Here is a 27218-nt window from a genome sequence, read left to right as displayed (position 1 = left end):
CTAACAAGCAAAAATTAGGATATATAAGCAACGCTAAAACGAGTGAGTGTTTATAAGTGCAAGTTTTGAAAACTCCATTAAGAGTATATAAGTGCTGACACAAACAAGTGAGGGTATATAAGTGCAAAATAGAGAAAACTAGACGATATTTAAGTGCAATTAAGCCATTCGAAATTAGTCACTCAAATCATTTAAATTGCTACTACATCCTCCGAAGTATCCTAATTTGTAAATTCAATGATTCAAGGGTCTAATTTAATAATATTAAAGGTGTGAGGGAGTCAACAGGGACTACCATCGCAACAATACTAGCAAATACTTTGCATAAACCCTAGAAACCCCCCCCCGCCGCCTCTTTTGGCACCGCCGCCTCTTTTGGCACCGCCGCCGACGCCACCGTCAGCGCCTCTGCCGACTAGATTCCAAGTCCCCCGCCGCCGTCGAGCTCTGTTCCAATCTCCGTCGTTGCTTCTCTCAAAAGGTACTCTGCTTCCCTCTTTGTTAACTTCTGTCCTGGTTCAATTTGTAGCTGTAGATTCGCCCTAGACGCTTTTAGGGTTTGAATTCATTCTTTGTTGGTATACGATCAGATTGTGTTTGTTTGGGTAGACCCCCTAGAGGAACTCAAGTTTGAGTTTATATTGAAACCTCTAGAGGTCTGAATTTTGTCAACTATTATTCATGAATATTTATATATATATTAAAAATTCACACATGTGCAATTTCGCGTAATCCGATCAGTTGTCGCATAATCTGATTAACCATGTTTTTAAAACCTTGCCACTTACATCCTAACATGATATGCATGTTTAAATTCTAAGTTTCTTGTTGTTCTTTTCTGCTAAATCAGAGTGAGCGTCGAAGATATGAGAATGTGTATATGGAGCAGCATTTAGGTTAAATATGGGGTAACTTACAATGAGTTCGTCTGTGTGGATCGTGTTAGATCTAAATCAAAACTTGAGATCTAAAACCATATAGCCATGATTAATTCAAAGAGATTAACAAATAATCAAAAGAGCGGAAGCTTATACCTGAATCCATGGATGAAATCTTGATTTGGGTTTTTGATGATCTTCTAACCTTAGGGTTTCTCTAAATCCGAATTTCTCTAGCTAGATGGGGGTGTAGAGAATTAGAGAATGTAACCCTAGGTTAGGGACCATAACCCCTTATTTATAGATGTTGTACTTTTGTAATTTAGCCCCTCAATAAATCACAATTACAACCTGGTATCTGCACATATAACCCCATGACTTATTTAAATACCAAATTAACCCAACTTAATTGATCACTTTAGTGGGTTATCCTGAAAGATAGCAATACACATTGATTAATCATATGTGCCCACAAATAGATTTATTAGATTAAATCCAACAATCTCCCACTTGGGCACCATATGATTCCTTAAATTGTGTATAACCTTATGAGCTCAAAATTGCTATCACTGAAAAGGTATTTCCGAACAATCTCGTCCATTGACTATATCAATATAGGATCAAAGCGGCCTTCGTCACATTTATCGTGACTCGACCCATCAATGGTCACATATACCAATACAATCAAACGACATAGATCAATCATGGATGTGCAGCATGAAAATTACATGCAATGTGATCAGTACATGTCTATTTTCAACTGGTCCTCCTTAGTGAGGTCAAAACCAAACATAATGTAACAGAGTGTCTTAACTGAATACTTTATTCTGATCAGACAATACAACCAAACATAAAGCACCACAAATACAAACTCCCACTAAAACATAATATCCTCAAATAATACCACACCCATATGAGCAGTATGCTCATGAAAGACCTTAGGTGGCAATCCCTTAGTAAGAGGATCAGCTAACATGGAGTTTGTCCCAATGTGCTCTATGGATATCTGTCCACTCTGTACCCTTTCTTTCACAACCAGGAACTTAATGTCAATATGTTTTGACTTAGTTGAGCTCCTGTTGTTATTGGAATACATTACTGCAGATTTATTGTCACAATATAACCTTAGTGGTCTTTCAACATTTTCCAAAATGCGCAGTCCCGTGACAAAATTTCGCAGCCATATTCCCTGATTGGATGCCTCATAGCAAGCTACAAATTCTGCTGCCATAGTGGAGGAAGCTACTAGTGTTTGTTTGACACTTTTCCATGATATAGCTCCTCCTGCTAACATATAAATGTAGCCTGATGTAGACTTCCTGCTATCTTGGCATCCAGCAAAATCAGAGTCCGAATACCCAATGACCTCTAATTTCTCTGATTTTCTGTATGTGAGCATGTAATCTTTTGTTTTCTGAAGATACCTCATAACCCTTTTGACTGCTATCCAATGATCCATACCAGGGTTGCTTAAGTATCTGCCTAACATCCCAACAATGTACGCAATATCCGGACGCGTACATACCTGAGCATACATTAGACTTCCTACAGCCGAAGCATAAGGAATCTTCTGCATTTCCTGAATTTCAAGGTTACCTTTAGGGCACTGATTGAGACTAAACTTGTCTCCTTTAGCAACAGGGGTGTCACCTGGTCTGCAATCTTGCATGCCAAACCTTTTAAGTACCTTATCGATATAGCTCTTTTGTGATAATCCAAGAATACCCCGAGAGCGATCTCGATGTATCTGGATCCCTAATATAAAAGAGGCGTCCCCAAGATCTTTCATCTCAAAATTCTTTGATAGAAATCTCTTGGTTTCGTGCAACATGCCTATATCATTAGTGGCAAGCAAGATGTCATCCACATACAGAACCAGAAAAATATACTTACTCCCACTGAACTTGTGATATACACAGTCATCAACAATGTTCATCTCAAAACCGAACGAGATAACTATTTGTTGAAACTTATGATACCATTGACGAGGAGCTTGCTTGAGTCCATAGATGGATTTCCTTAATTTGCAAACCATATTCTTTGGGTCTCCTGACACAAAGTTTTCTGGTTGCACCATATAAATCATCTCATCAATGTCTCCATTGAGAAATGCAGTCTTAACATCCATCTGATGTAACTCAAGATCATAATGAGCAACAAGTGCCATGATTATTCTGAAAGAGTCTTTCGATGAAACCGGAGAGAAAGTCTCTGTATAATCAATGCCTTCCTTTTGAGTATAGCCTTTAGCCACAAGACGCGCCTTATACCTCTCCACATTACCGTTTGCATCCCGCTTGGTTTTAAAAATCCATTTACAACCAATTGGTTTTGCACCTTCTGGCAATGGGACAAGTTCCCAAACCTTATTGTCTTGCATAGACTTATACTCTTCATTCATGGCATCAATCCACTGTTGAGAGTTAGAACTTTTCATGGCCTGAGAGAAGTTGATTGGATCATCTTCTAACATTCCACTACTTTCCTCATGTTCTTGGAGAAATACAATATAATCATCCGGAATAGCATTTCTCCTATATATATATATATATATATATATATATCAACAAAAAATATTATAGTACCCGATTAATTTAGGAAAGATGTTTATGATAACTAACCTCCTTAATTATCCTTTTTCATTTGCCAAACATAAATAAGTTTTATATATATATATATATATATATATATATCAACAAAAAATATTATAGTACCCGATTAATTTAGGAAAGATGTTTATGATAACTAACCTCCTTAATTATCCTTTTTCATTTGCCAAACATAAATAAGTTTGATCATTCATCTTGACCATCCAATTCAAATGTTATTAATCGCCTTATGAAGGGTTAACTAATAAGTTTACCTATTGCCAAACAGCACCTTTAGTTACCATAACATTTTCCATCATTCTGCTTTAGTTTATGGTAACTGATACACAGATGTATGTATGTATAATATATATGCGATAATATTATCACGAGGATTCAGATCCTCGATCTCTTGTGTCAAAATGGAGAGGAGAAACCACAAACTGCTTTTATCATAGCCATTAATTTGCATGTCTAACGAGTAATTAAAATTCATATTCGTTCTTAATTGATCTGTTTTATGATTATTAAGGTGTTAACAGTTAAGTCTAGATAATATATCTCTCAGCTAGCTAGAGTCTAAACCCTGACAGCCGGGCATCATTCATCTGTTCATATAATAAATATTTAGTTAAATTATTTGTTTGACAACAACTAGCTTTCCATAATAATTAAGCAAAAAAATTCATGAGAGGCCTATAACCTTGTGGACTTCATGGCACCATATAGAGTGGGGAAGAATAATAAGTTGAAGTAGAGGAAATGACAATGTCTTAGAAAAACCAAACAGAATATATAGTACTAGCTAGTACTGATCCCTACAAGCACATGCAACTTGCAAGGCCACTTGCTTTCTCTGACATTTTGAATCACGAGGCTATACTATATAGTCTATATGCGAACCTAATATTCTTCCAATGTAAAATTGTAATAAAATCTGCTAGGAAAACACTAGCACACCCTAACCATACCTTAGGGCACATCCTCTCTCTCAGCTACAGTGCACGAGGTCCACTTTAGTTTTTTTTTTAAAGAGTGCTGCTACGGGGACCCAAAATATGGGACCAATTGAGGGGACAGGTGATGTGTCCCTTCCCTATTACATAATGAGTTGGCATGGCCAACTCATTATGCAATAGGGAGGGGACATCTCACCTGTCCCCTCCATTGGTCCCATATTTTGGGTCATTAAATCATTTTCCTTTTTTAAATTTAAAGTGGACCCCGTGCACTGTAGCTGAGAGAGGTGGTGTGCCCCAAGGTGTGGTTAGGGGTGTGCCTGTAGTGCCACTCAATCTGCTATTATCTTCGCTCTCACACTTAGGGGTTGTTTGGTTCCCTGTTTTTGAGGGAAAAGCTCTTTTGAAAGCCTGTTAAAAGTGTCACTTTCTGACAGACTTTCAGCCAAAATCTTTTTTTAGAGGCGATTTTGGTTGAAAACCTACCAAAAAGTGATACTTTTGACACTTTTGGTACTTTTGGCAGGCTTTCAAGAGAGTCTTTCTCTCAAAAACAGGGAACCAAACAGCCCCTTATGGCCTTCTTGTTTATTCCTAATTACTTTTGAATTTTATGGAAGCATGCTGCCTGTTATATAGTGAAACTTTATTTGCTAGCTATATATAGCTATTACAATCTGTAAACATTGACTTCTTATGATTTTTAAGCAACCAAATTAAGCCAAATACACCAAAGTGAATTTACGAGATACTTTTTCAGTTGCGGGTTGCACCAAGGCGTGGGTTAGGACTCGTCGTAAGCCCATGGGCTTTAGACGCACCAAACTTACAGAAAATTTGTAACCGATCGATAGGGATGAAAGCCAACTTTTTATTTAATTTCATCATTATTTCAAAACCATAGAATTATAGTTCCACATAGTAAAAAAGATGATCCGTTTCCTAAGGTAAGTTAACCAAGCCAAACTTTAACCGGATGAAGTCCCACACTTGCTTAGCAAAGTTGCGTTGTAGAAAAAGATGGTTGCAGAGAAAGTGGTACTCTAATTTTATGTGGGCTTTGGCATTTATGAACCAGTTTATTTTAAACTGATAAACATGTAAACTCACAACAATTTTAATGTCCATTAGCCTATAGACAAGTATATACCTTCATCTTTTTTTTATAGAAAATACTTAAATTTTATTTAATGATAGTAAAGAAAAGCAATATTTGCAAAAGATAGAAATACGACGGACGAAGGGGTGAGAGTAAACTAGAAAGCCACATAAAGGCCCTTTTACTTCTATGCAATAAAGTAAGTATCAGAGGTTGATCAAGTCATATATAACCGGAAGTAGAGGGGTTATATGTAATTTATCTTTCTTTGGATGTCAAAACAAAGAAATGACACGCGATAATATAAGGAGTTGAGAGCATGCACGGAATGCGTATAGACTCTTAATTTAGTTAACTGTTATTAATTATTATTGCAGTCATAAATTGCATCATTTTACATAACGATCGAACTACTCTTATTAATGCAAGTCAAGACTAATTATTCAACATGACGCTGCTTTAAGATACAGATCTCTGTACACCTTGAATAATGTACTTCAAACTCTAACCAAAAAAAAAAAAATGATAGAATGGAAAAATTTTTATTTAACGTAGTGCATGTAATACATCTCTGTAATTGACAGCAAACAAGCTGCAAGCTCTAGTATGCAGTAGTTTTTTTTCTTTCTTTGCTTCTTTTTCTTGCTCAAAGAACTCGAGTCTTTCTAACTAGTAGACATGCCAGATTAGGGTTTTAGGGGACTGCAGTGTGCTGCTTGCATCCTTTTGGCCCGTAATGTTGAGAGCTGCGCCTGACGACTTTGCGACACAGAGCGCAGTAGTGCATTTGGCAAGCCCAACAGTAGATGTGATTGTTATTACCAACCTGTCAACAATGCCCACCAACAAAGTTAATGCAAATTTGAGGGTGATTTGTACCATCCACAGAAAACTGTTTCTGTTTTATGGTTAACAACCCCCCCCCCCCCCCCCCCAACCTCAACTTGGACATAAAAACCAAACTTTGTGCAGAAATTAGTCAAAAATGATGATTGTTAAGAAAACTGGCTGACAAAGTTGATTTCTGCAATTCCTTGTTTTGTTTGGTTGGTTAATAAAAATCTCAATCTACCTGTTAAAATGCCTACCACTCTTGACACAATTTGTTTTTACAAACCCACCGTCCGAAGCAAGAGATCCGAGAATCAATGACCAACATCCACAAGTGAACGATAACTGTACATAGAAGTATCGACTCCAGACATCCAGCAAATATAACAAATTGACTAACAAGTTAACTGGTCATTGCATTTATCTTTTGGCAAGGGACCAAGAATAAGTCCTACACTATATCTGCTCAGAAGTTTCATGAGAAAACAACTTCGTTAACCTAGCAATTAAAGGTTAAAACAATCTGATAGATCAGTTATATCACAAATTCAAGAACCATGGGTAGATACTACTTGGATATTATTTGACGAGTGATAGGACATGACCCTAGTTTTGTAGGAATTTGATTTTATTTCCTTCTCATGCAAGTTTTATTTAAAGTTTTACAAAAAAATTCAGTGGATCTGGGACCACCTGCCAATATAGCCACTCTCTTGGATTTCATTTTAACTGTATCTATGGAAATTCCAATAAGTAACTCAGAGAAATTTTACATAAAGCATTCTTTGTAGGACTCAAGGAACACTTAACAAGTGGACAAAACTACCATACCAGGATGATATCAAGAGTTCTTTGGTATCAGTAATCATCAACATGTTAGCTGTAATGTGGTATTTACCATACTGTTGTGCGCAGCGGAAATTTCGACAGAGTTTCTGGTGCACAATAAGAGAGAAAGATCGATAAGAATTCTTGTTTCTCAAAGGGAACAAGAATCTGAAGCTTAATATCCCATCAAAGTGGGATATTAGCTCTTCCTCTCGTCAGCTCTAGGACTGCGCGTCGAGGGATCCTAAAAACTATTACAATGGCCACAAACTCAAACAATCAATTTTACGTGGTTCGGCAAACTGCCTACGTCCACGGGGCAAGGAGGGGGAGATCTACTATTAGAGGGAGAGAACACAACTAGGGTTTACAATCACTCAATCTAAACCCTCTCACAAACTCTCAGATCCCTCACACAAATACTCTCTCAAATAGATACACAAATCAAAGAACAACTGCAAAAGGACTTTGCTTTCCTCTGTGAATAGCCGCCTAAAAAACCTCTGTACGCTACCCTGCTTTTCACCTGCACCTAGCCCCTCTCTGCTCTCAGCCGCCTTTTCTTTTGCTCTGTACCTTTTCCTCCTCCTGCGCACACCCTAGGAGAGAATCATCAACTATATATATAGCATATGATATCGGGTAACCGGGTAATCGGCTTTTGTCCGCTAGGAAAACTCATCACTTCACGTGGTTTTGCATTCACATGCTTCTCGTGGTCCCCACACACAAGCCAGCAAAGAGGGCCCTTCACATGCTTCTCGTGGTCCTCCAAAATCCACTAGCTCATGCTAGCCTCCCACACGTATTGAGCTTTGTCTAGGGAACAAAAGAGAGCCCCCTCACGTTTTATGATATCACACATACTACTTATGATAGTAATCTTTTGGTCATACGTATAATTGTGCGTCTACTTCTTAATGGCTTTTAAGTAAGTGCAGCTATTGATTTCTCGGGGAAAAAATGGTGACACGTTATCAATCTAATCAGATGAAATATTTCACTATCATTTTGTTTTCTTATTCCCCTTCAAGTCGTCCATTTAGTAACTATAGGAATAAAATTAAGACGAGTATGGAGACCAATATATTTTGAGAGTCCCAGCCAGAGGCGGAGCCAGGAATTTCTAGGAAGGTTTGCACTAAGAGTGAGTTCTAAATAGGGCAAATTTCAATCCCCATGAACTTTAGGGGATTTCCCACGAAACTGCCCTAAACTTTACAAGTTTAACAAAATACCCATTAACTTTTGGGTGTCTCAGGAAACCCCCATAAGATTCAATTCCCCCCACCCCCACCCCGAAAAAAGAAAGAGAAAAAAAAAGAACAGAGTGAGTGGCTGTAGGCTGTCTAAAAATCACAATAGATAGCTTATCCCCCATCAAACACCGATGATGGAAGTTACAATCTGACGACTTCCAGAAGACTACAATTTGAAGACTTTCACATAGATCGCTGAAGGTTATAATCTGACGACCTTCACGACAACTGATGAAAGCTCTAATCAACGGCCTTCACAATCAATATCGGGAGTTACAATCTGACGACTCTCATATTCTCAAGGAGCCAAGACGAAGATTACAAGACAATGATCTTTGCAACGCAATGACAAAGGCAAGACGCGGGCAGGTCCTCCCGTGTATCAACAGTAAAGAAGCCAGGGGCGAACGCGTTAGCACATGTCAATAACGCCAGGGCGACCCGCGTTACAATGTTAAGAGCCAGGTCGTAAACCAGTGGGCGTAGCAACACTCAAAAACGCCAGGTTCGAAACCGCGTTACAATCGTTAAAGGACGCCCAGGTTTCAGAAACCCGCGTCACGAGAATCGACAACATCAAAACGCCAGGTCGAAACGCGTACAAGACATCAACACGCACAGGCGCGAACCGCGTTAACAACAAGCCAAAAACGCGAGTTGACGCCTCGCGTTCATTGTGTTCATCAACACTACAACATCGGCGTCGTCAATTCCAAAGACGGCGAGGTATATAGGGTCCTGAACGCCACGTCGGGTTTGACTCATCACCATGAGATTGACCACGGTTCTAAAACGGTTTCACATCGATTGTGGGGCGTTACAACACTGGGGCCCCACTTAGGAGAGATTTTACAAGGGCGGTTTCACCTCCCCTTACCTCTATAAAATAACTGAAGATAAGTTCAGTTAGCAAGCGGCTCCTTTTTCGGGCTTGGGAATTTTTTGGGCTCGGATCGACCACCGAAGTTGCATTTATTGGGCGCTGAGACTTGGCAGCAAAGGGAGAGATCGGCAAGAGGGCTTCTTCATGCATCGGATCTGGAAGCATTCTTCAGCAACGCGAGATCCAGAGGCTTTGAATCGCTTAGGTTATTACGAACTTTCGGTATTCAATATCAACTCTTTCATAGAGTTCAACTCTTCAGAGTTACTCAACTCATCAGAGTTCTAAAACTTGCCACGCAAGTTCTCACAACGTCAAATTCGTAGAGAGAAGACTCATTCCACGTGAATCAAACGTGCGGCATCGTCAACGGAGAGCAAACTCGACGCGAGCGCTTACGGGAGCGCACTCCATCGCCACGTCGAAGAGGCAGTTTTAAACAAGGGAAAACCAAATTCGTGTTTCCTCTCTTTTGTAATCCAATTTGTAAACCGAGATCAAGGAACAAGAAGTCAGAATTATCGATGTTATTCGTTCTTGGGCAGGGAATCTTTCCGCTACAACAGTGGCCAGAATACTCACGCGCAAGAGGGTCTAGCCGAGTTGGTAAGCTGCCTGTGAGTAGTAATCCAAGATCTCAGATTCGACTTGCCTAGGGAGCACCCACAAGAATTTAATTCCTTGCATACCTGAGGTCATGCGTTGGGGGTGCCCCTTAGTCATGGTCCGAAGGATCGTTAGGAAGTTCCCTCGTCAAACCAAACAGAGTTAGTGGCCTCTCTCCCCCCATTGGGCAGGAACATTGGAAATTTTTGAAAGTTTGCCAGGGGAGGTAGGTGGGTGGTTTCCAAAATTCATGGGCGTTAGTGGAATTTAGAATTTTTTTTTTGTTTTGTTTTTTGTTGGGGTTTTGGAGGGGGGTGTTGGGGGGCAGTTTGTGAAATTTACGATAGGGGATTACAACAAGTATTTGCAATAGGAGAAATATCAGTCACAAGCTATGCTACACAGGTGCGGTGAGGATATGCGTGTAGGACACAGCAAATACGTGTAAAGGATAGGATTCAGGGACACGACTACATACACACATATTGAAATTAATAATTTACATGGGATCAACTTCGTTTTTTTCATTCCAACGTTATGAGAACTAAAATTTCTCTGTTTTTCCTATATTTCATTTATTAAGCAGATTATAAATTGGGAAGCCACTCGTTTTTAAACTAGATACCAAGATGATTTTTTAAACCATACTTTTGAACTGGGTACTGACCGAAACAAATCTGATACGTGTCCAATGAGTTGCAAGAAGTCACGAAGTGTAAGATATACATTCAAGAAGCGTATGATGGGTGTTCTAAACTAAAACGTGTATTATATAATCGAGTGCATGTCTGAGTAAATATATGGATAGTCAAGGAGTGTAAAAGGAGTGCCGGAAACATGTTGGACACGGGTACAGGAGCCCGGTGGAGGTGTCAGGGTAACTTAGGTCACAAGGAATAAAAGGGTAAATAACGCTACTAGCCAAAGGAAAGAATTGAACTAACATACTTGAGCGCTTCTTCACTACTTCCTGAAAATGCCTAGTGGAAATCTAATTATCATGAAAGAATCTCGTAACTGTAAATAGATGTAGCAATGCAAAACAAAGAAACTCATTTTCAAGGTTCCAAAAGCCATGAGATGTATCTCCAGTTTGAAAACACGAGTTGCAAGTTAGTCAATTCACCTTTGCATTCAACTGCCGACAATTTGGACATGGGTGACCATGTGCAGGATCCAACTCTGCTTGCATCTGCCCTATCACCTGGCGCTGGTTCACTCTGATCTCCCATTCAACAATCATTTCTTGAGAGAACAGTTTGCAGCCTTCCCTGCATCCATTAAAAAATGGGTAAATTTCACTAACCCCCTAAACCAAGCCTTTCCCACAAGTATAAACTTCATAAATAATAGAACTTATCATGAACTTGTTTCACTTAAATACCATGTATCATGGCCAGCGGCGGTTAGTTTAGGTTGTCACATGATTCGCACATGACATGATTTGGATTGTTTCTTTTCCCTATGTACTTATATTTTTACTGAAAATTTACAGGTTAAGTTCGGTTAGGTAGAAAGTAAAAAAGGGTAGTTAATTCTTTAACTCCAGCCGTTTAGACTGTTCAAGAGAATTTCTAATAGTTCCAAGGGGGTTTCATATAATTTTGGAAATTCAAAGGGATTTTACATGATTATAAAGTTTAGGGGTTTGTAAACTTACCCTTCAAAAAGTTCTCACTTTTCATATCTAAACTAACACAACCGACCAGAAACGCACCAAGATTAAGAATAACTTGCCTGAAATGGTCATATCCACTAATCGCTTTACCACAAATATAGCAGAAAAACTGCGAACAGTACCCGCACTGCATCTTATTGCAGCCCTCTGTTCGTGATATTGCCATATTGCAAGATGGGCATTGCTTAGAATTTCGAAGTACTTCCTTTTCACTAAGTAGATTATTAATAATTTCGAGCTCCCTGCGCCTTTGATCTCCTTTGAGGTCAACAGATTTCTGGCGCTCCTGTTGTCAAAAGAAAAGGCATGCTAAAGCTCCAATCATGTACATTATATTCCAATAAGAGAAATGACAGATGTCTGGAATTCTTATTGAGAAAGAGGATGGATTCTTTGCGGAAGAATATATCCTATATCTGCAGTAGGGTTATGATTTTAGCACGTGTGAGAGAAAAAACAATTATCAGAGCACATCCTCATTAGTTCTTAAAAATTTATAAGTAACATATCATTTCAAATGAAAGAATTGCATAGAAAAGAGCTAAATATTAATTCCTCTTCCACTATGAGTGTATCCTGTACCTGTAAAATCAGAAGTTTTGTTTCCGGTGTCAGACACCCTTCCCCTATATGTCGACGATCCCTGCAAAGGGAGCAGAAAGTGAAGAAACACTTTGAACACTGAGCATCATGATGATCATCTTCCAAGCATGGAGTTTCACATCTTGGACAGTAGACTACATCAGACATTGAGTCTAGCGTTCTCTGCAGCATTAGCGATTCCCATCGTTCGTAGGATTCACTTCCAAGCAGCCTTCTCAGTAAACCAGGTGGAAGTAGCCCTCCACATTTTGCATCAGGACACAACAACTTAGTTACTGTGCCTTCTTTCACATGAATATTGGAATAGGTTTCCATGCATTTAAAGCAAAATAAGTGTTGGCATGGAAGTTTGACAAAATCCGTACCTGATAAAATTATAAATAAGTTCTAAATGTCACATTCGCGCACAAAAGTTTGACTAATACGCTATTAATAGTGTCTAGATAAGAGGTCAAAGTTGAAAGACCAAAAGAAAATAAATTCTCTGTAGCAATTATGCAAAAAAGTAAGTCATCAAGAAAACCACATGGGACAATATGTGATGTAGTGGTGCACCATATGCAACAAATGCGTGGATTAAATTATGCTTCAAGTTGAATGTTGTTGATACAACTGTTTATTTTCTATTTTTCAAAAGCTGCTGAGAAGAGTTTATCAGCTGGACAATAATAGATAAAAGAGACAAAATACCATGGATAGAAGTAGCTTACGCTCCATGTTGCCTCCACACAGTATAAGATTAACACAAACAAACAAGCACAAGATCAATGCATGAAAAAATAGCTAGTACTTGAGGTCTGATACTGTTAAAAGAGATGCCAGGTATTTAAGACAGGTACTATCTTCCGAAAGCCCAAAAGCTTAACCATGCTATCTGAAAGAGAAGCAGCACACCTTGAAGCTTATGGTCCATGCTATTTACTAAACTTACAACCTAAAGCTTGCAGATGCATAAATTATTCAAGTATAGACTGCAAGGTAGAACATGATTATCCTTCTAATAAATTATTTAAAGAATAGACTTGGTAGCTGCATTATCCTTCTCAGAATATGATGAGACTATGACAAAAACAAGGGTTTATCCTTTTTGGACATGATAAGTATCCATATTGCCAATTTAGATCTTATCATTTTCATCTCACCCCTATTCCATTTTTCTTTTCAGTGTACTAGCCCTGGCTGCTCCGACTACGATTACACACTCCAACAAACTGGTACATTCTTCAGTCTGTGTTGTGCGTCCGGACCATATCCAACAATTTCTTTCATTTTAACCTTGATTTAAGTAACTTATAGCTTTTTATGAATGAATTCATTCGTTAAATTCTTTCCTATCAATCAGCATATTGTCTTCACCAGCATATTGTGTTTTTTCCGCATTTACTTTGACTCCAACGGTATTTGTACGTGATCATGTGATGGTCTTTCTTTAGCTAGACAGCACATCTGTACAATGGGTGTCATACTATAGCAAGGAGTTTTTGTGTAGTGGACTTGCTTAGCTTGTTGGTCGTTGATTTTGGACAAACTCTCTGTCTACCCAACCTGAGTTTGAAGGGAGGTAGTGAAAATATGTTATCAATCAACTATTAAGCATTGTATTAAATAAGAATGTCCTTTACAGGTAATGTCAACCAATGGTTCGCTTGTACATATGTTTATCGATGCCTAATTGAATTTGGAATCACTTTACGAACTTCTCTCCATCAAATCTAATATTGATAACATGGATAAAGCCATTATCTTAGCATGACAGTCTTCCATGTCAACAGACTCTTAAATAAAGTAAATCTATGCTAATATTTAAAGTGTAAAAGATTCAAGAATGAGTATAATTTACTTTTTGTCAATATTTCAAGAGTATTGAGCAACAGCAAGGAGCTAACATTTTGCAAAAGAAGGCACATGGACTTAAAAATAAAACGCACCTGCATATTCACTATAACATATAACACATAGATGCAGATCAGTGAGAAAAGCTTCATGACACCTCTCATCATTGTACCTAACCATTGCAGGAACGTCAACCTCGAGAGAGACACTTTTCGAGATTGCTCGAGTGTCTTTGTTGCCCAACAAATTACCTTGACCCAACCTAACTCCATTATCAAACCCAAGGAATGAAAGAGAACAGCTACGCAGCCACTCTACCCACCGATATAAAACCTCCTGCAACGGTTGCTCAGCCCAAATCTCATCCAACATCCGACAAAGACTCGAAATCTTAATGGAATCCAGCCATTGTACATACACTGTGAAATGTGGAGGATGCTGACTAGGGTATGAAGAAGGCAATAAACATGTCAATATAATTGGAGGCAGATATTGAACATTGAACGTATATGAAACATCACCAACATCGTCTCTTTTTCCTAGTTCTAACTGTCTTGTAGATGGAGGAAGCTCTGCCGAGACTGTGAAATCAGCGGGGATTTCAAGATGTACATGAATCTGCAAGGATCGTGAGCCTTCCGTTTTCTCCAAGCTGAAGACATCATCTCCATATATTGCTTCCAATGCCAGCAACTGAGAATCATATATTTTACCCTTAATCTCATAAAAAGTAAAGAAAAAAAGATTATTTTTCAAATACGAGTGAATTTGGCCATTAGGACTTTTTTTCGGGGGGAGGGGGGGGGGGTTACATATGTATTGAAAAATAATCTTTTTTTCTTTACTTTTTATGAGATTAAGGGTAAAATATATGATTCTCAGTTGCTGGCATTGGAAGCAATATATGGAGATGATGTCTTCAGCTTGGAGAAAACGGAAGGCTCACGATCCTTGCAGATTCATGTACATCTTGAAATCCCCGCTGATTTCACAGTCTCGGCAGAGCTTCCTCCATCTACAAGACAGTTAGAACTAGGAAAAAGAGACGATGTTGGTGATGTTTCATATACGTTCAATGTTCAATATCTGCCTCCAATTATATTGACATGTTTATTGCCTTCTTCATACCCTAGTCAGCATCCTCCACATTTCACAGTGTATGTACAATGGCTGGATTCCATTAAGATTTCGAGTCTTTGTCGGATGTTGGATGAGATTTGGGCTGAGCAACCGTTGCAGGAGGTTTTATATCGGTGGGTAGAGTGGCTGCGTAGCTGTTCTCTTTCATTCCTTGGGTTTGATAATGGAGTTAGGTTGGGTCAAGGTAATTTGTTGGGCAACAAAGACACTCGAGCAATCTCGAAAAGTGTCTCTCTCGAGGTTGACGTTCCTGCAATGGTTAGGTACAATGATGAGAGGTGTCATGAAGCTTTTCTCACTGATCTGCATCTATGTGTTATATGTTATAGTGAATATGCAGGTGCGTTTTATTTTTAAGTCCATGTGCCTTCTTTTGCAAAATGTTAGCTCCTTGCTGTTGCTCAATACTCTTGAAATATTGACAAAAAGTAAATTATACTCATTCTTGAATCTTTTACACTTTAAATATTAGCATAGATTTACTTTATTTAAGAGTCTGTTGACATGGAAGACTGTCATGCTAAGATAATGGCTTTATCCATGTTATCAATATTAGATTTGATGGAGAGAAGTTCGTAAAGTGATTCCAAATTCAATTAGGTACTATTTATATCTTCTGACAATGTTTACATATGTAAAATGTACATATTTGCCAATTTACCCGTCAATTCTATCACGGCGAGCTAAAACAATCCCAAGCTCTAACACAGTTAGTTTTCGGACGGTGAAGTAAATTAGGATAAATTTACAAATGTGCTTGATTTTGGGATTTTGCGACGAAAAAATACCCCAAAGTAAAAGTTAAGGCTCAGGATGATACCTCATCTTCTTGAAGCTGATCGTTGATCTGTAATTGTTCTTGCGAAATCTCATCAGCCTTCTGGCTGCTGATCCTTAGCTGCTCCAGTCTCCTAATAGCTTCATCAGTGGGATCCCTACAAGAATTCGGTGCTTCGTCTGGCCTAGGGTTTACCTGAGGATTCAAGTTGGAAGCTTTCGCATCAATGGATTCGTCGACGGTTGAAGGATTCAGTCTTTGATTTGATTGAATTTGACGGGAAATTGTTGGGGGCTCGCTCCGATTTTGGGAGGGTTTTTGCGTTGGGCGATATTTTTGGCGATAAAAATTTGATTTTGATTGCTTTGATCTTTTCATTGCGTTTTGTTTTATTATGTAATAAGATTCAGTGGCGGGTATCTAAAGGGAGGACATCGTTCGGGATTCCGGTTGATATCGGGTGCAGATTTTTATTTTTATTTTAACCCAAATCCGATAGTATTTTGCATCTCTTTTTTTTTTAAAAAAATGGGAACGTGGATTTCATTAATTAGAATCAATAGAAACTATATTATAAACTTGGATTTCATTAATTAGAATCAAGAGAAATTACATCACGATTCAGATCTTGAGCAATGAACTCAGGACAGGAAGAAATTCAAGAACAGCAAATGTTAATATTACTAATCCCGAACGATGTACTCGGAATACTAAAATTTTTCAAGAATAACAAATGTTGTTGTTATTATTATTATTTGGTCAGTCAAGATAACAAATGTTATAAGCAGTACTAAAATTAGCAATGGAGCGAGCTACTGTATTACTGTTTCTACGAGTGAAAAAGGCGACAATGAAGTAGATCATCAACATCGGTTTGGTTTTGACTTCCGCCGCGCACAACATGAATTCCCAAATAAGAATATTCCCTACATAAATCTTCAAATCTCACATCCGTAGATCTCCTGCTTTATGTTTCTCAATTAAATGAACCAATTGTATTTACGTCAAAATTCACTATGCAATATGACGCTGGACAGGCTTCTGTACATCGTACCCTTACTGAAGGGAAATAACATGCTTCAAAACTCTAATCAAACCACACAAAAATATATATAATTCGATGGAACTAACTTAGTCTGTTGAAATTGGCTTGAATTTGGCCAAATGACCGGGGCCCATTTTGTTTTGAAAGGAAGAACACAAAATTTGACTTTGGGGGAGGGAGGTTGTTATCAATGTCGCCCTCACTTCAGGGGAGAGAGGTCAAATTGAGGTGGCCCCTGTTGGATTCTCACAATCTATCATTCGATCTCTTAAAACTCTCTCTGTGTTTACAACCTGAAAGGGAGAGCTACACACACAAAAAAAGGAGAGTCCTCTTAAATTTTGTATGTGCGTTGTATTGAGAGATTGAATATAGTGAAACTCCTCTCTTGCCGTGGACGTAGATCAATTTGATCGAACCACATAAATATTATATGTTTGTGATTGTTTCTCTATTTTCTGTTTTTTGTGGTTAATTATCACAACATAGTCAAAGGGGGTTACTTGCAATATAGGCCCCCCTGTAGTTTGGCGTTTATGAACTTATTACCCTTGTAGTTCGATTTGGCAGATAGACCCCTACGTGAAATTTTTTCACTCTTTTCCCCTGGGTGTAGTCTTTGCGGATATTACCCCTGGTGAAGCGAGAGTCTAAATCCGAGGATAAAAGAGTCAAAAAAAGATTTCATCTGGGGTTCTCTCTGCAAGAATACAGGGGTAATAAGTTTCAAAGTGTTGGATTTAATCTAATAAATCTATTTGTGGGCACATATGATTAATCAATGTGTATTGCTATCTTTCAGGATAACCCATTAAAGTGATCAATTAAGTTGGGTTAATTTGGTATTTAAATAAGTCATGGGGTTATATGTGCAGATACCAGGTTGTAATTGTAATTTATTGAGGGGCTAAATTACAAAAGTACAACATCTATAAATAAGGGGTTATGGTCCCTAACCTAGAGTTACATTCTCTAATTCTCTACACCCCCATCTAGCTAGAGAAATTCGGCTAAAAGAGAAAACCCTAAGGTTAGAAGATCCAAAACCCAAAATCAAGATCATTCTATGGATTCAGGTATAAGCTTCCGCTCTCTTTTGATTTTGTTAATCTCTTTGAATTAATCATGGCTATATGGTTTTAGATCTCAAGTTTTATGATGTAGATCTATCAAGTGGTATCAGAGCCACCTTGATTAATTCTTAGGGATTTAAGTTTTATTGGGTTTTTGATCTTAAATCTCTGGTTAAAGATTCAATTTTTTTGGGTTCGGATGAACAGTAAGTTTTTGATCTTAAATCTCTGGTTAAAGATTCAATTTTTTTGGGTTCGGATGAACAGTAAAATTTTTTGGTTCGGATGAACAGTAAAATTTTTGGGTTCGGATGAACAGTAAAATTTTTGGGGTTCGGATGAACAGTAACGAAAAGTTTTCGAATGAACAGTAACTTTTGGGAATTTTTTGGATTTTTCTTTGATTTTTTCTTCAATTTTTTCCAATTCTGGATCTGTTTTGAAAATAAAAATTAAAGATAAAAATCAAAGGTTTTTTGGGTTTGTCGGCGGCGGTTTCAATTTGAAACCCTAAGGGTTCATGGCGAAAATTAAGGAGGTGGTTACCTCAAACGAACCTCGCGTTCGTTCAATTTTAACCGAGCTTCGCGCTCAACGAACCTCGCGTTCGTTCTAAGGTGAACCTCGCGTTCAACTCAGGTGAGCGTCAAGCTCAATTTTAACGAACCTCGCCTTACTCAGGTGAGCGTCAAGCTCAATTTTAACGAACCTCGCGTTCGTTCTAAGGTGAACCTCGCGTTCAACTCAGGTGAGCGCCAAGCTCAATTTTAACGAACCTCGCGTTCGTTCTAAGGTGAACCTCGCGTTCAACTCAGGTGAGCGTCAAGCTCAATTTTGACGAACCTCGCGTTCGTGCTTCAGTCGAGCCTCGCGTTCGAACTTCAGACGAACCTCGCGTTCGTACTTCAGACGAACCTCGCGTTCGAACTTCAGACGAACCTCGCGTTCGTACTTCAGACGAACCTCGCGTTCGTACTTCAGTTAAACCTCGCGTTCATTTTTTTAACGAATCTCGCGTTCGTTCCCAAGTTGAACCTCGCGTTCTTTTATCAAACGAACCTCGCGTTCGTTCATTTTCAGACGAACCTCGCGTTCGTGCATTTTCAGACGAACCTCGCCAAGTTGAACCTCGCGTTCTTTTATCAAACGAACCTCGCGTTCGTTCATTTTCAGACGAACCTCGCGTTCGTGCTTAAGTGAGTCTCGTACTCAATACAGTCGAACCTCGCGTTCGAAGTTAAGGGAACTTCGTGTTCATTATGGTTAAGCCTCGGCTTTTCATGGGTCCACTTTGGTATACTTAATTTATTCAATTAAGTTATGGGCCCTAATTAAGCTGTGAGACCCCAATTAAGTTTTTGGAAATTCAGTTGATTTAAATTAAAAATTTTTAATTTAAATCTAATTCGGTTTTTAATCAATTATTTAATTCAAATATTATGACACTAAGGTATTAAGGTTGTCTCTCACTCCAATTGATTAATTGAAACAAGAAGTTGCCAAAGTAACCTCTCTTGTGTAGATTGTTCATGAGGAATGTGAGATGTTTGTGTGTATGCTTTCGTGTAAATATTTAATCGGCCCAAAGGAAGGTTAATATTTATTTAGACTGTATACACATCTGCGATGATAAGCGTGTGACAATTATAAGGTTTACATGTGAATAATGAATCGATCCAAAGATAGTTTCATTATTTGACATGAGTTATTGTCAATGTTTGATCATTGCAACAAGGTATCACTTACAAGTTAATATTACTGTCCAAAGACTTGATATTAATGTTGTGCCGGTATCTTGGATGGGGATTGTCATTATTTGAATTTTATTGATTATGGTTATTGATGTGAGCATTTTTGTTTTATTTCAGCTAATGCATCTGCTGCAACAATTTCTGCTAACATCAACTCAATTCCCATGCTAAATGGGACAAACTTCAAGGTTTGGAAAGAGAACATATTAATTGTTCTTGGCTGCATGGATCTTGACTATGCATTAAGAACTGAACAACCCCAACCTCTCAATGCGGATAGCACTCCTGATGCAAAGAAGGAGCATGAGAAGTGGGAGCGTTCAAATCGCATGAGTCTTATGATCATTAAGCGCGGCGTTCCGGAAGCCTTCAGGGGCATAGAATCCGAAGGGATTACTAAGGCTAAAGATTTCCTTGCCGAAATTGAGAAGCGTTTTGCGAAAAACGATAAGGTAGAAACAAGCACGCTTTTAGCTCGCTTGATTTCAATGAAGTATAAGGGCAAAGGAAATATCAGGGAGTACATTATGGAAATGTCTCATATTGCTTCAAAGCTTAAGGCACTTAAACTCGATCTTTGTGACGAGTTATTAGTGCATCTGGTTTTGTTGTCTCTTCCTGCACAGTTTAACCAATTTAAGGTCAGTTATAACTGTCAAAAGGAGAAATGGACTCTAAATGAGCTCATTTCATACTGTGTGCAAGAAGAAGACAGGTTGAAGCAAGATAAGACAGAAAGTGCTCATTTGGCCTATGCCTCTAAGGATAAGGGCAAGAAAAGGAAGAATGATAAGGAAGCTGCTAAGGGTCCAGTTGAGAAGAAACAACATAAGGATAATCAGGGTTGTTTCTTCTGTAAGAAGCCTGGACATGTAAAGAAGGACTGTACAAAATATCACGCCTGGCGTGATAATAAGGGTACGTTCCTTGCTTTGGTCTGTTCTGAGGTTAATTTAGCTTCAGTACCTAGAAACACTTGGTGGTTAGACTCTGGTGCTACTACTCACATAAGTGTTTCTATGCAGGGTTGCCTGAGCTACCGAAAGCCAAGTGATGTTGAAAGACACATCTTTGTGGGCGACGGACAATCGGTAGATGTGGAAGCAATTGGGCACTTTAGGTTGTTGTTAGGAACTGGTTATTATTTGGATTTAAAAGATACTTTTGTAGTACCGTCTTTTAGACGGAATTTGGTTTCTGTTTCTGTATTGGACAAATCAGGTTATTCTTGTTCATTTGGAAACAGTCAATTCAGTTTATCTTTTAATTCAAATGTTGTGGGAACCGGTTACTTGAGTATTTATGACAACCTATATTTGCTTGATACAATTGCTTCTTACAATGAATCCTTGCATGTGGAATCACGTGGTACTAAGCGTAAATTAAATAAGGAAAATTCGGCGACATTATGGCATAAGCGCTTAGGTCATATCTCAAAAGGTAGAGTTGAGCGTCTTGTGTCTGATGGCATTTTGGATTCCCTTGATTTTTCGGACTTCGACGTATGTGTTGAATGTATCAAGGGAAAACAGACCAAAGTGAAGAGATTAGGTGCCAACAGATCTTCGGATGTCTTAGAATTGATACATACGGATATTTGTGGGCCATTCCCTACGGAATCCTGGAATGGTCAACAATATTTTATATCATTCATAGACGATTACTCACGTTATGGGCACCTATATCTTATTCATGAAAAATCTGAGTCTCTGGACATGTTCAAAGCCTATAAAGCTGAAGTTGAGAATCAACTCAACAGAAGAATTAAAACCGTCAGATCTGATCGTGGTGGTGAGTACTACGGTAGATATGATGGTTCAGGTGAACAACGTCCAGGACCATTTGCTAGATACCTAGAGGAATGCGGTATCGTCCCACAGTACACTATGCCGGGTTCACCTAGCATGAATGGTGTAGCTGAAAGACGAAACAGGACTCTTAAGGATATGGTAAGAAGTATGATTGCTCATTCTTCTTTACCAGAGTCACTCTGGGGAGAAGCACTTAAGACAGCAGCTTACATTCTGAATAGAGTACCAAGTAAAGCAGTTGCTAAAACACCTTATGAGCTTTGGACTGGTCGAAAGCCCAGTTTAAAGCATTTACATATTTGGGGATGTCCAGCTGAGGCAAGGCCTTATAGGCCAAATGAAAAGAAATTGGACTCCAAAACAGTTAGCAGCTACTTTATTGGGTACCCTGATCGCTCTAGGGGCTATAAGTTTTATGATCCCACTATAAGGAATATTTTTGAGACGGGAACAGCAACATTCTTTGAGGATGTTGAGTTTGGGGGGAGAAATAAGGTTAGAGACATTAGTTTTGAGGAGGAATTGGCTTCAGATCCAATCCATACAGTTACTTTTGACAATATTCAGGTTCCTATACCTGTTGTTGCTCAAGAAGTAAATCCGGAACCTCAAGATGATAATGTTGAACAACTCCCTGTTCCAGAAGAACAAACTCAACAACCTCAAGAACCAGTGCCATTAAGGAGATCCACGAGAGAAAGGAGAAATGCTATTCCGGATGATTATATTGTATTTCTCCAAGAACATGAGGAAAGTAGTGGAATGTTAGAAGATGATCCAATCAACTTCTCTCAGGCCATGAAAAGTTCTAACTCTCAACAGTGGATTGATGCCATGAATGAAGAGTATAAGTCTATGCAAGACAATAAGGTTTGGGAACTTGTCCCATTGCCAGAAGGTGCAAAACCAATTGGTTGTAAATGGATTTTTAAAACCAAGCGGGATGCAAACGGTAATGTGGAGAGGTATAAGGCGCGTCTTGTGGCTAAAGGCTATACTCAAAAGGAAGGCATTGATTATACAGAGACTTTCTCTCCGGTTTCATCGAAAGACTCTTTCAGAATAATCATGGCACTTGTTGCTCATTATGATCTTGAGTTACATCAGATGGATGTTAAGACTGCATTTCTCAATGGAGACATTGATGAGATGATTTATATGGTGCAACCAGAAAACTTTGTGTCAGGAGACCCAAAGAATATGGTTTGCAAATTAAGGAAATCCATCTATGGACTCAAGCAAGCTCCTCGTCAATGGTATCATAAGTTTCAACAAATAGTTATCTCGTTCGGTTTTGAGATGAACATTGTTGATGACTGTGTATATCACAAGTTCAGTGGGAGTAAGTATATTTTTCTGGTTCTGTATGTGGATGACATCTTGCTTGCCACTAATGATATAGGCATGTTGCACGAAACCAAGAGATTTCTATCAAAGAATTTTGAGATGAAAGATCTTGGGGACGCCTCTTTTATATTAGGGATCCAGATACATCGAGATCGCTCTCGGGGTATTCTTGGATTATCACAAAAGAGCTATATCGATAAGGTACTTAAAAGGTTTGGCATGCAAGATTGCAGACCAGGTGACACCCCTGTTGCTAAAGGAGACAAGTTTAGTCTCAATCAGTGCCCTAAAGGTAACCTTGAAATTCAGGAAATGCAGAAGATTCCTTATGCTTCGGCTGTAGGAAGTCTAATGTATGCTCAGGTATGTACGCGTCCGGATATTGCGTACATTGTTGGGATGTTAGGCAGATACTTAAGCAACCCTGGTATGGATCATTGGATAGCAGTCAAAAGGGTTATGAGGTATCTTCAGAAAACAAAAGATTACATGCTCACATACAGAAAATCAGAGAAATTAGAGGTCATTGGGTATTCGGACTCTGATTTTGCTGGATGCCAAGATAGCAGGAAGTCTACATCAGGCTACATTTATATGTTAGCAGGAGGAGCTATATCATGGAAAAGTGTCAAACAAACACTAGTAGCTTCCTCCACTATGGCAGCAGAATTTGTAGCTTGCTATGAGGCATCCAATCAGGGAATATGGCTGCGAAATTTTGTCACGGGACTGCGCATTTTGGAAAATGTTGAAAGACCACTAAGGTTATATTGTGACAATAAATCTGCAGTAATGTATTCCAATAACAACAGGAGCTCAACTAAGTCAAAACATATTGACATTAAGTTCCTGGTTGTGAAAGAAAGGGTACAGAGTGGACAGATATCCATAGAGCACATTGGGACAAACTCCATGTTAGCTGATCCTCTTACTAAGGGATTGCCACCTAAGGTCTTTCATGAGCATACTGCTCATATGGGTGTGGTATTATTTGAGGATATTATGTTTTAGTGGGAGTTTGTATTTGTGGTGCTTTATGTTTGTTTGTATTGTCTGATCAGAATAAAGTTTTCAGTTAAGACACTCTGTTACATTATGTTTGGTTTTGACCTCACTAAGGAGGACCAGTTGAAAATATACATGTACTGATCACATTGCATGTAATTTTCATGCTGCACATCCATGATTGATCTATGTCATTTGATTGTATTGGTATATGTGACCATTGATGGGTCGAGTCACGATAAATGTGACGAAGGCCGCTTTGATCCTATATTGATATAGTCAATGGACGAGATTGTTCGGAAATACCTTTTCAGTGATAGCATTTTGGAGCTCATAAGGTTATACACAATTTAAGGAATCATATGGTGCCCAAGTGGGAGATTGTTGGATTTAATCTAATAAATCTATTTGTGGGCACATATGATTAATCAATGTGTATTGCTATCTTTCAGGATAACCCATTAAAGTGATCAATTAAGTTGGGTTAATTTGGTATTTAAATAAGTCATGGGGTTATATGTGCAGATACCAGGTTGTAATTGTAATTTATTGAGGGGCTAAATTACAAAAGTACAACATCTATAAATAAGGGGTTATGGTCCATAACCTAGGGTTACATTCTCTAATTCTCTACACCCCCATCTAGCTAGAGAAATTCGGCTAAAAGAGAAAACCCTAAGGTTAGAAGATCCAAAACCCAAAATCAAGATCATTCTATGGATTCAGGTATAAGCTTCCGCTCTCTTTTGATTTTGTTAATCTCTTTGAATTAATCATGGCTATATGGTTTTAGATCTCAAGTTTTATGATGTAGATCTATCACAAAGCGCTATACTATATGGGGTCCACATGCACTTGACCCACAAAGAAAACTGAGCACAGACGGTATAATGAACTTTTGCATCTGGTACGTAGCATATGGATTGAACTCTACTTGGAAAAATAATAAAAATCAAAGTTACGCAGAAATTAGCAACTTTTATGAAATTGTTGGGAAAACTGGTTGACAAAGTATATATATTTCTACAACTCCTTGATTCACGGGTCATAACAAAGCTAGCCTGAACTTGTTTCCACAAATAAGCTTTGGTCTGAGGCAGAAGCACAAAGGCTCAATGAGCAACGTCTACAAGTGTGAAGGATGAGAGCGCACAGGAGTATCAACGTACTCCACTAAGCAGCAAATGTAACAAGCTGACTGCTACTAAGCTGGTTTTTGCATTTACCCTTTTTGCAAGGGACCAATAACAAAATCTTACACTATTTCTGCTCAAACGTTTCATTATGTGATGTAGGATGCTTAACGGACACTTTCACCGAGGATTCGGACAATCGCGAGCTAAATACGGATTTATACGTATTATTGACTTGCGCAAAGAAATAATCATGTCTTCCAATCCTGAAGGTGGATTCTGACATATTATATATGTAAATCGCCTGTCTTGATAAGACGGAGCCAACCAGATTGTCAGATTTTTAAGATCTCATCAGTAATACCTAGTTTTGGATGAAATTCGAAAATAATCAGCTTTTACTTTGTTTTTAGTAATAAAGTTGGAGTCTATTTAGATTAGGAAACAACTCTAGGTGGATTCCGAGTTTTATCACTTCTTCACTGCGTCAATTGGTATCAGAGTCTTGTTTTTCGATCTGATGGCAAGTAACAAAGCCCCTATTTCTCGAACTAAGTTCGATGAGTTAAAGCCCAATGTTAATTAGATGAAGACTGCTTTAGAGTGACTTGCGTCAGCAGTGGAGCGTCTGAACACGGTGAGAGTTCAAAATCGCGTTGATGGTCACCAGCGAGGTGATCCAACTCCACATGTCGAATTTAATAGCGACAATGACCCTAAGCAAGACCTTGGAGTTGGGAAGAGCAATAAAGAAAGAACCACCACCTCTGGAGCATAATATCGTCCACACGAGATGCACTGTGATGCAGAAGGATTGTGATGTTATCATTGATAGTCACAGTAGCAAGAATCTTATCTCTCAGCGTATAGTAAATAAGTTAGGTTTGAAGACAGAGAAACACCCACCTCTCTACAACATCAATTGGATTCGCAACGACAATGATGTGCAAAACGATGAGATGTGTCGAGTACTTTTTTCTATATGCCACGACTATGTTGATGATGTGTGGTGATGTGGTAGAGATGGATACTTGTCATATGCTTTTAGGTAGGCCATGACAATTCGATATTAGAGCTACCCACAGAAGCAGAAACAATGCTTATATCTTCAAGAAGGATGGACACAGAATTGTAATTATGCCTCTTACAGAAAAGGAGCCTGTTTGCGTCGAAAATTGATGTATTCATTGCGGTATTCATTACAACTTTAGTCGTTACAATGAAAACAAAAAGATTGTCTTTTTATAAGACTTTTACACAATGAAAATAAAAGTTTACAACTCTCGTCAAAACAAACGCAAAGATCGTTTATCGGTCTTCTGCTTGCGTGGGTTCTTTGCCTGTGCCGGGGTTTATCCGTGGACCGCCTTAGATCTGGATCCGGTTGATGGAAAATTCGGCAGAGCTTCGCCTTCGCCGAGGAAGTATTTGATTTGAAGCGCTGAGATCGACCAAGCGAAATCAGGGCTCTTCTCGAGATTAAGACCAAGCCTAATCTCAAGGGACGGGAACGGGCGTCGGATCTCTCGAACTCTCCTTCTTTATGCCGAAGAACTCGCCAAGATCTGTCAACCCTCGCTGAAATTCGTGCTCCTTTGACTCCACAATCCGGCAGCACCTCCTCGTCTTGATAATCAATCGCCCCCCTTCAAAGAGGCCCTAGGCTTGTATTTATAGGGCTTCGGAAGTGGTTATTTGGATGAGAACAAGTGATTTGGCTCTATCTTCAGTTAACAACAGCCTAACCACGTTTGGGGATGATATCAAATTAGTTAGAAACCCCTGGAACAGATAAAACCTGCGAAAACAGCATCAAAACCGTCAAAACGTATTTCGGGATCCGTACTGCGCTTGCGCGAGTCGGACCAATCCGACCCGTGCTTAGGCGGGTCGGACCAATCCGACCCGCGCTTGTGCGGGTCGAACCAGTCCGACCCGCGCTTGCGCGGGTCAGACCAATCCGACCCGCGCTTGTGCGTGTTTGGTCGATTCGTTGACTTTTATCGCAACGCCGCAAGACCAACCATCGAACGCGCTTTGGTTAATATATGCGTGTTGATCGATGCATGCGGACTGATTGGCATGCTCGC

General features: G+C 39.0%; 1 protein-coding gene across 1 annotated transcript; it reads right to left on the bottom strand.

Annotated features, from left to right (window-relative positions):
• LOC109825596 (E3 ubiquitin-protein ligase RNF14) lies at window positions 5917–16341 on the bottom strand. The gene is made up of 6 exons (XM_020392456.1): window positions 16006–16341; window positions 14141–14738; window positions 12192–12577; window positions 11669–11895; window positions 11058–11202; window positions 5917–6350 (listed from the first exon to the last, which is right to left on the bottom strand). Exons 1-6 carry the CDS (start codon window positions 16339–16341, stop codon window positions 6219–6221), a joined length of 1824 nt encoding a protein of 607 aa, XP_020248045.1. The 3' UTR covers window positions 5917–6218.

Source organism: Asparagus officinalis, chromosome 10 (assembly GCF_001876935.1).
Source record: "Asparagus officinalis chromosome 10, Aspof.V1, whole genome shotgun sequence".
Lineage (NCBI taxonomy): Eukaryota > Viridiplantae > Streptophyta > Magnoliopsida > Asparagales > Asparagaceae > Asparagus > Asparagus officinalis.
Note: the sequence above shows the minus strand (reverse complement) of the source record. Positions and strands in the feature narration are given on the sequence as shown.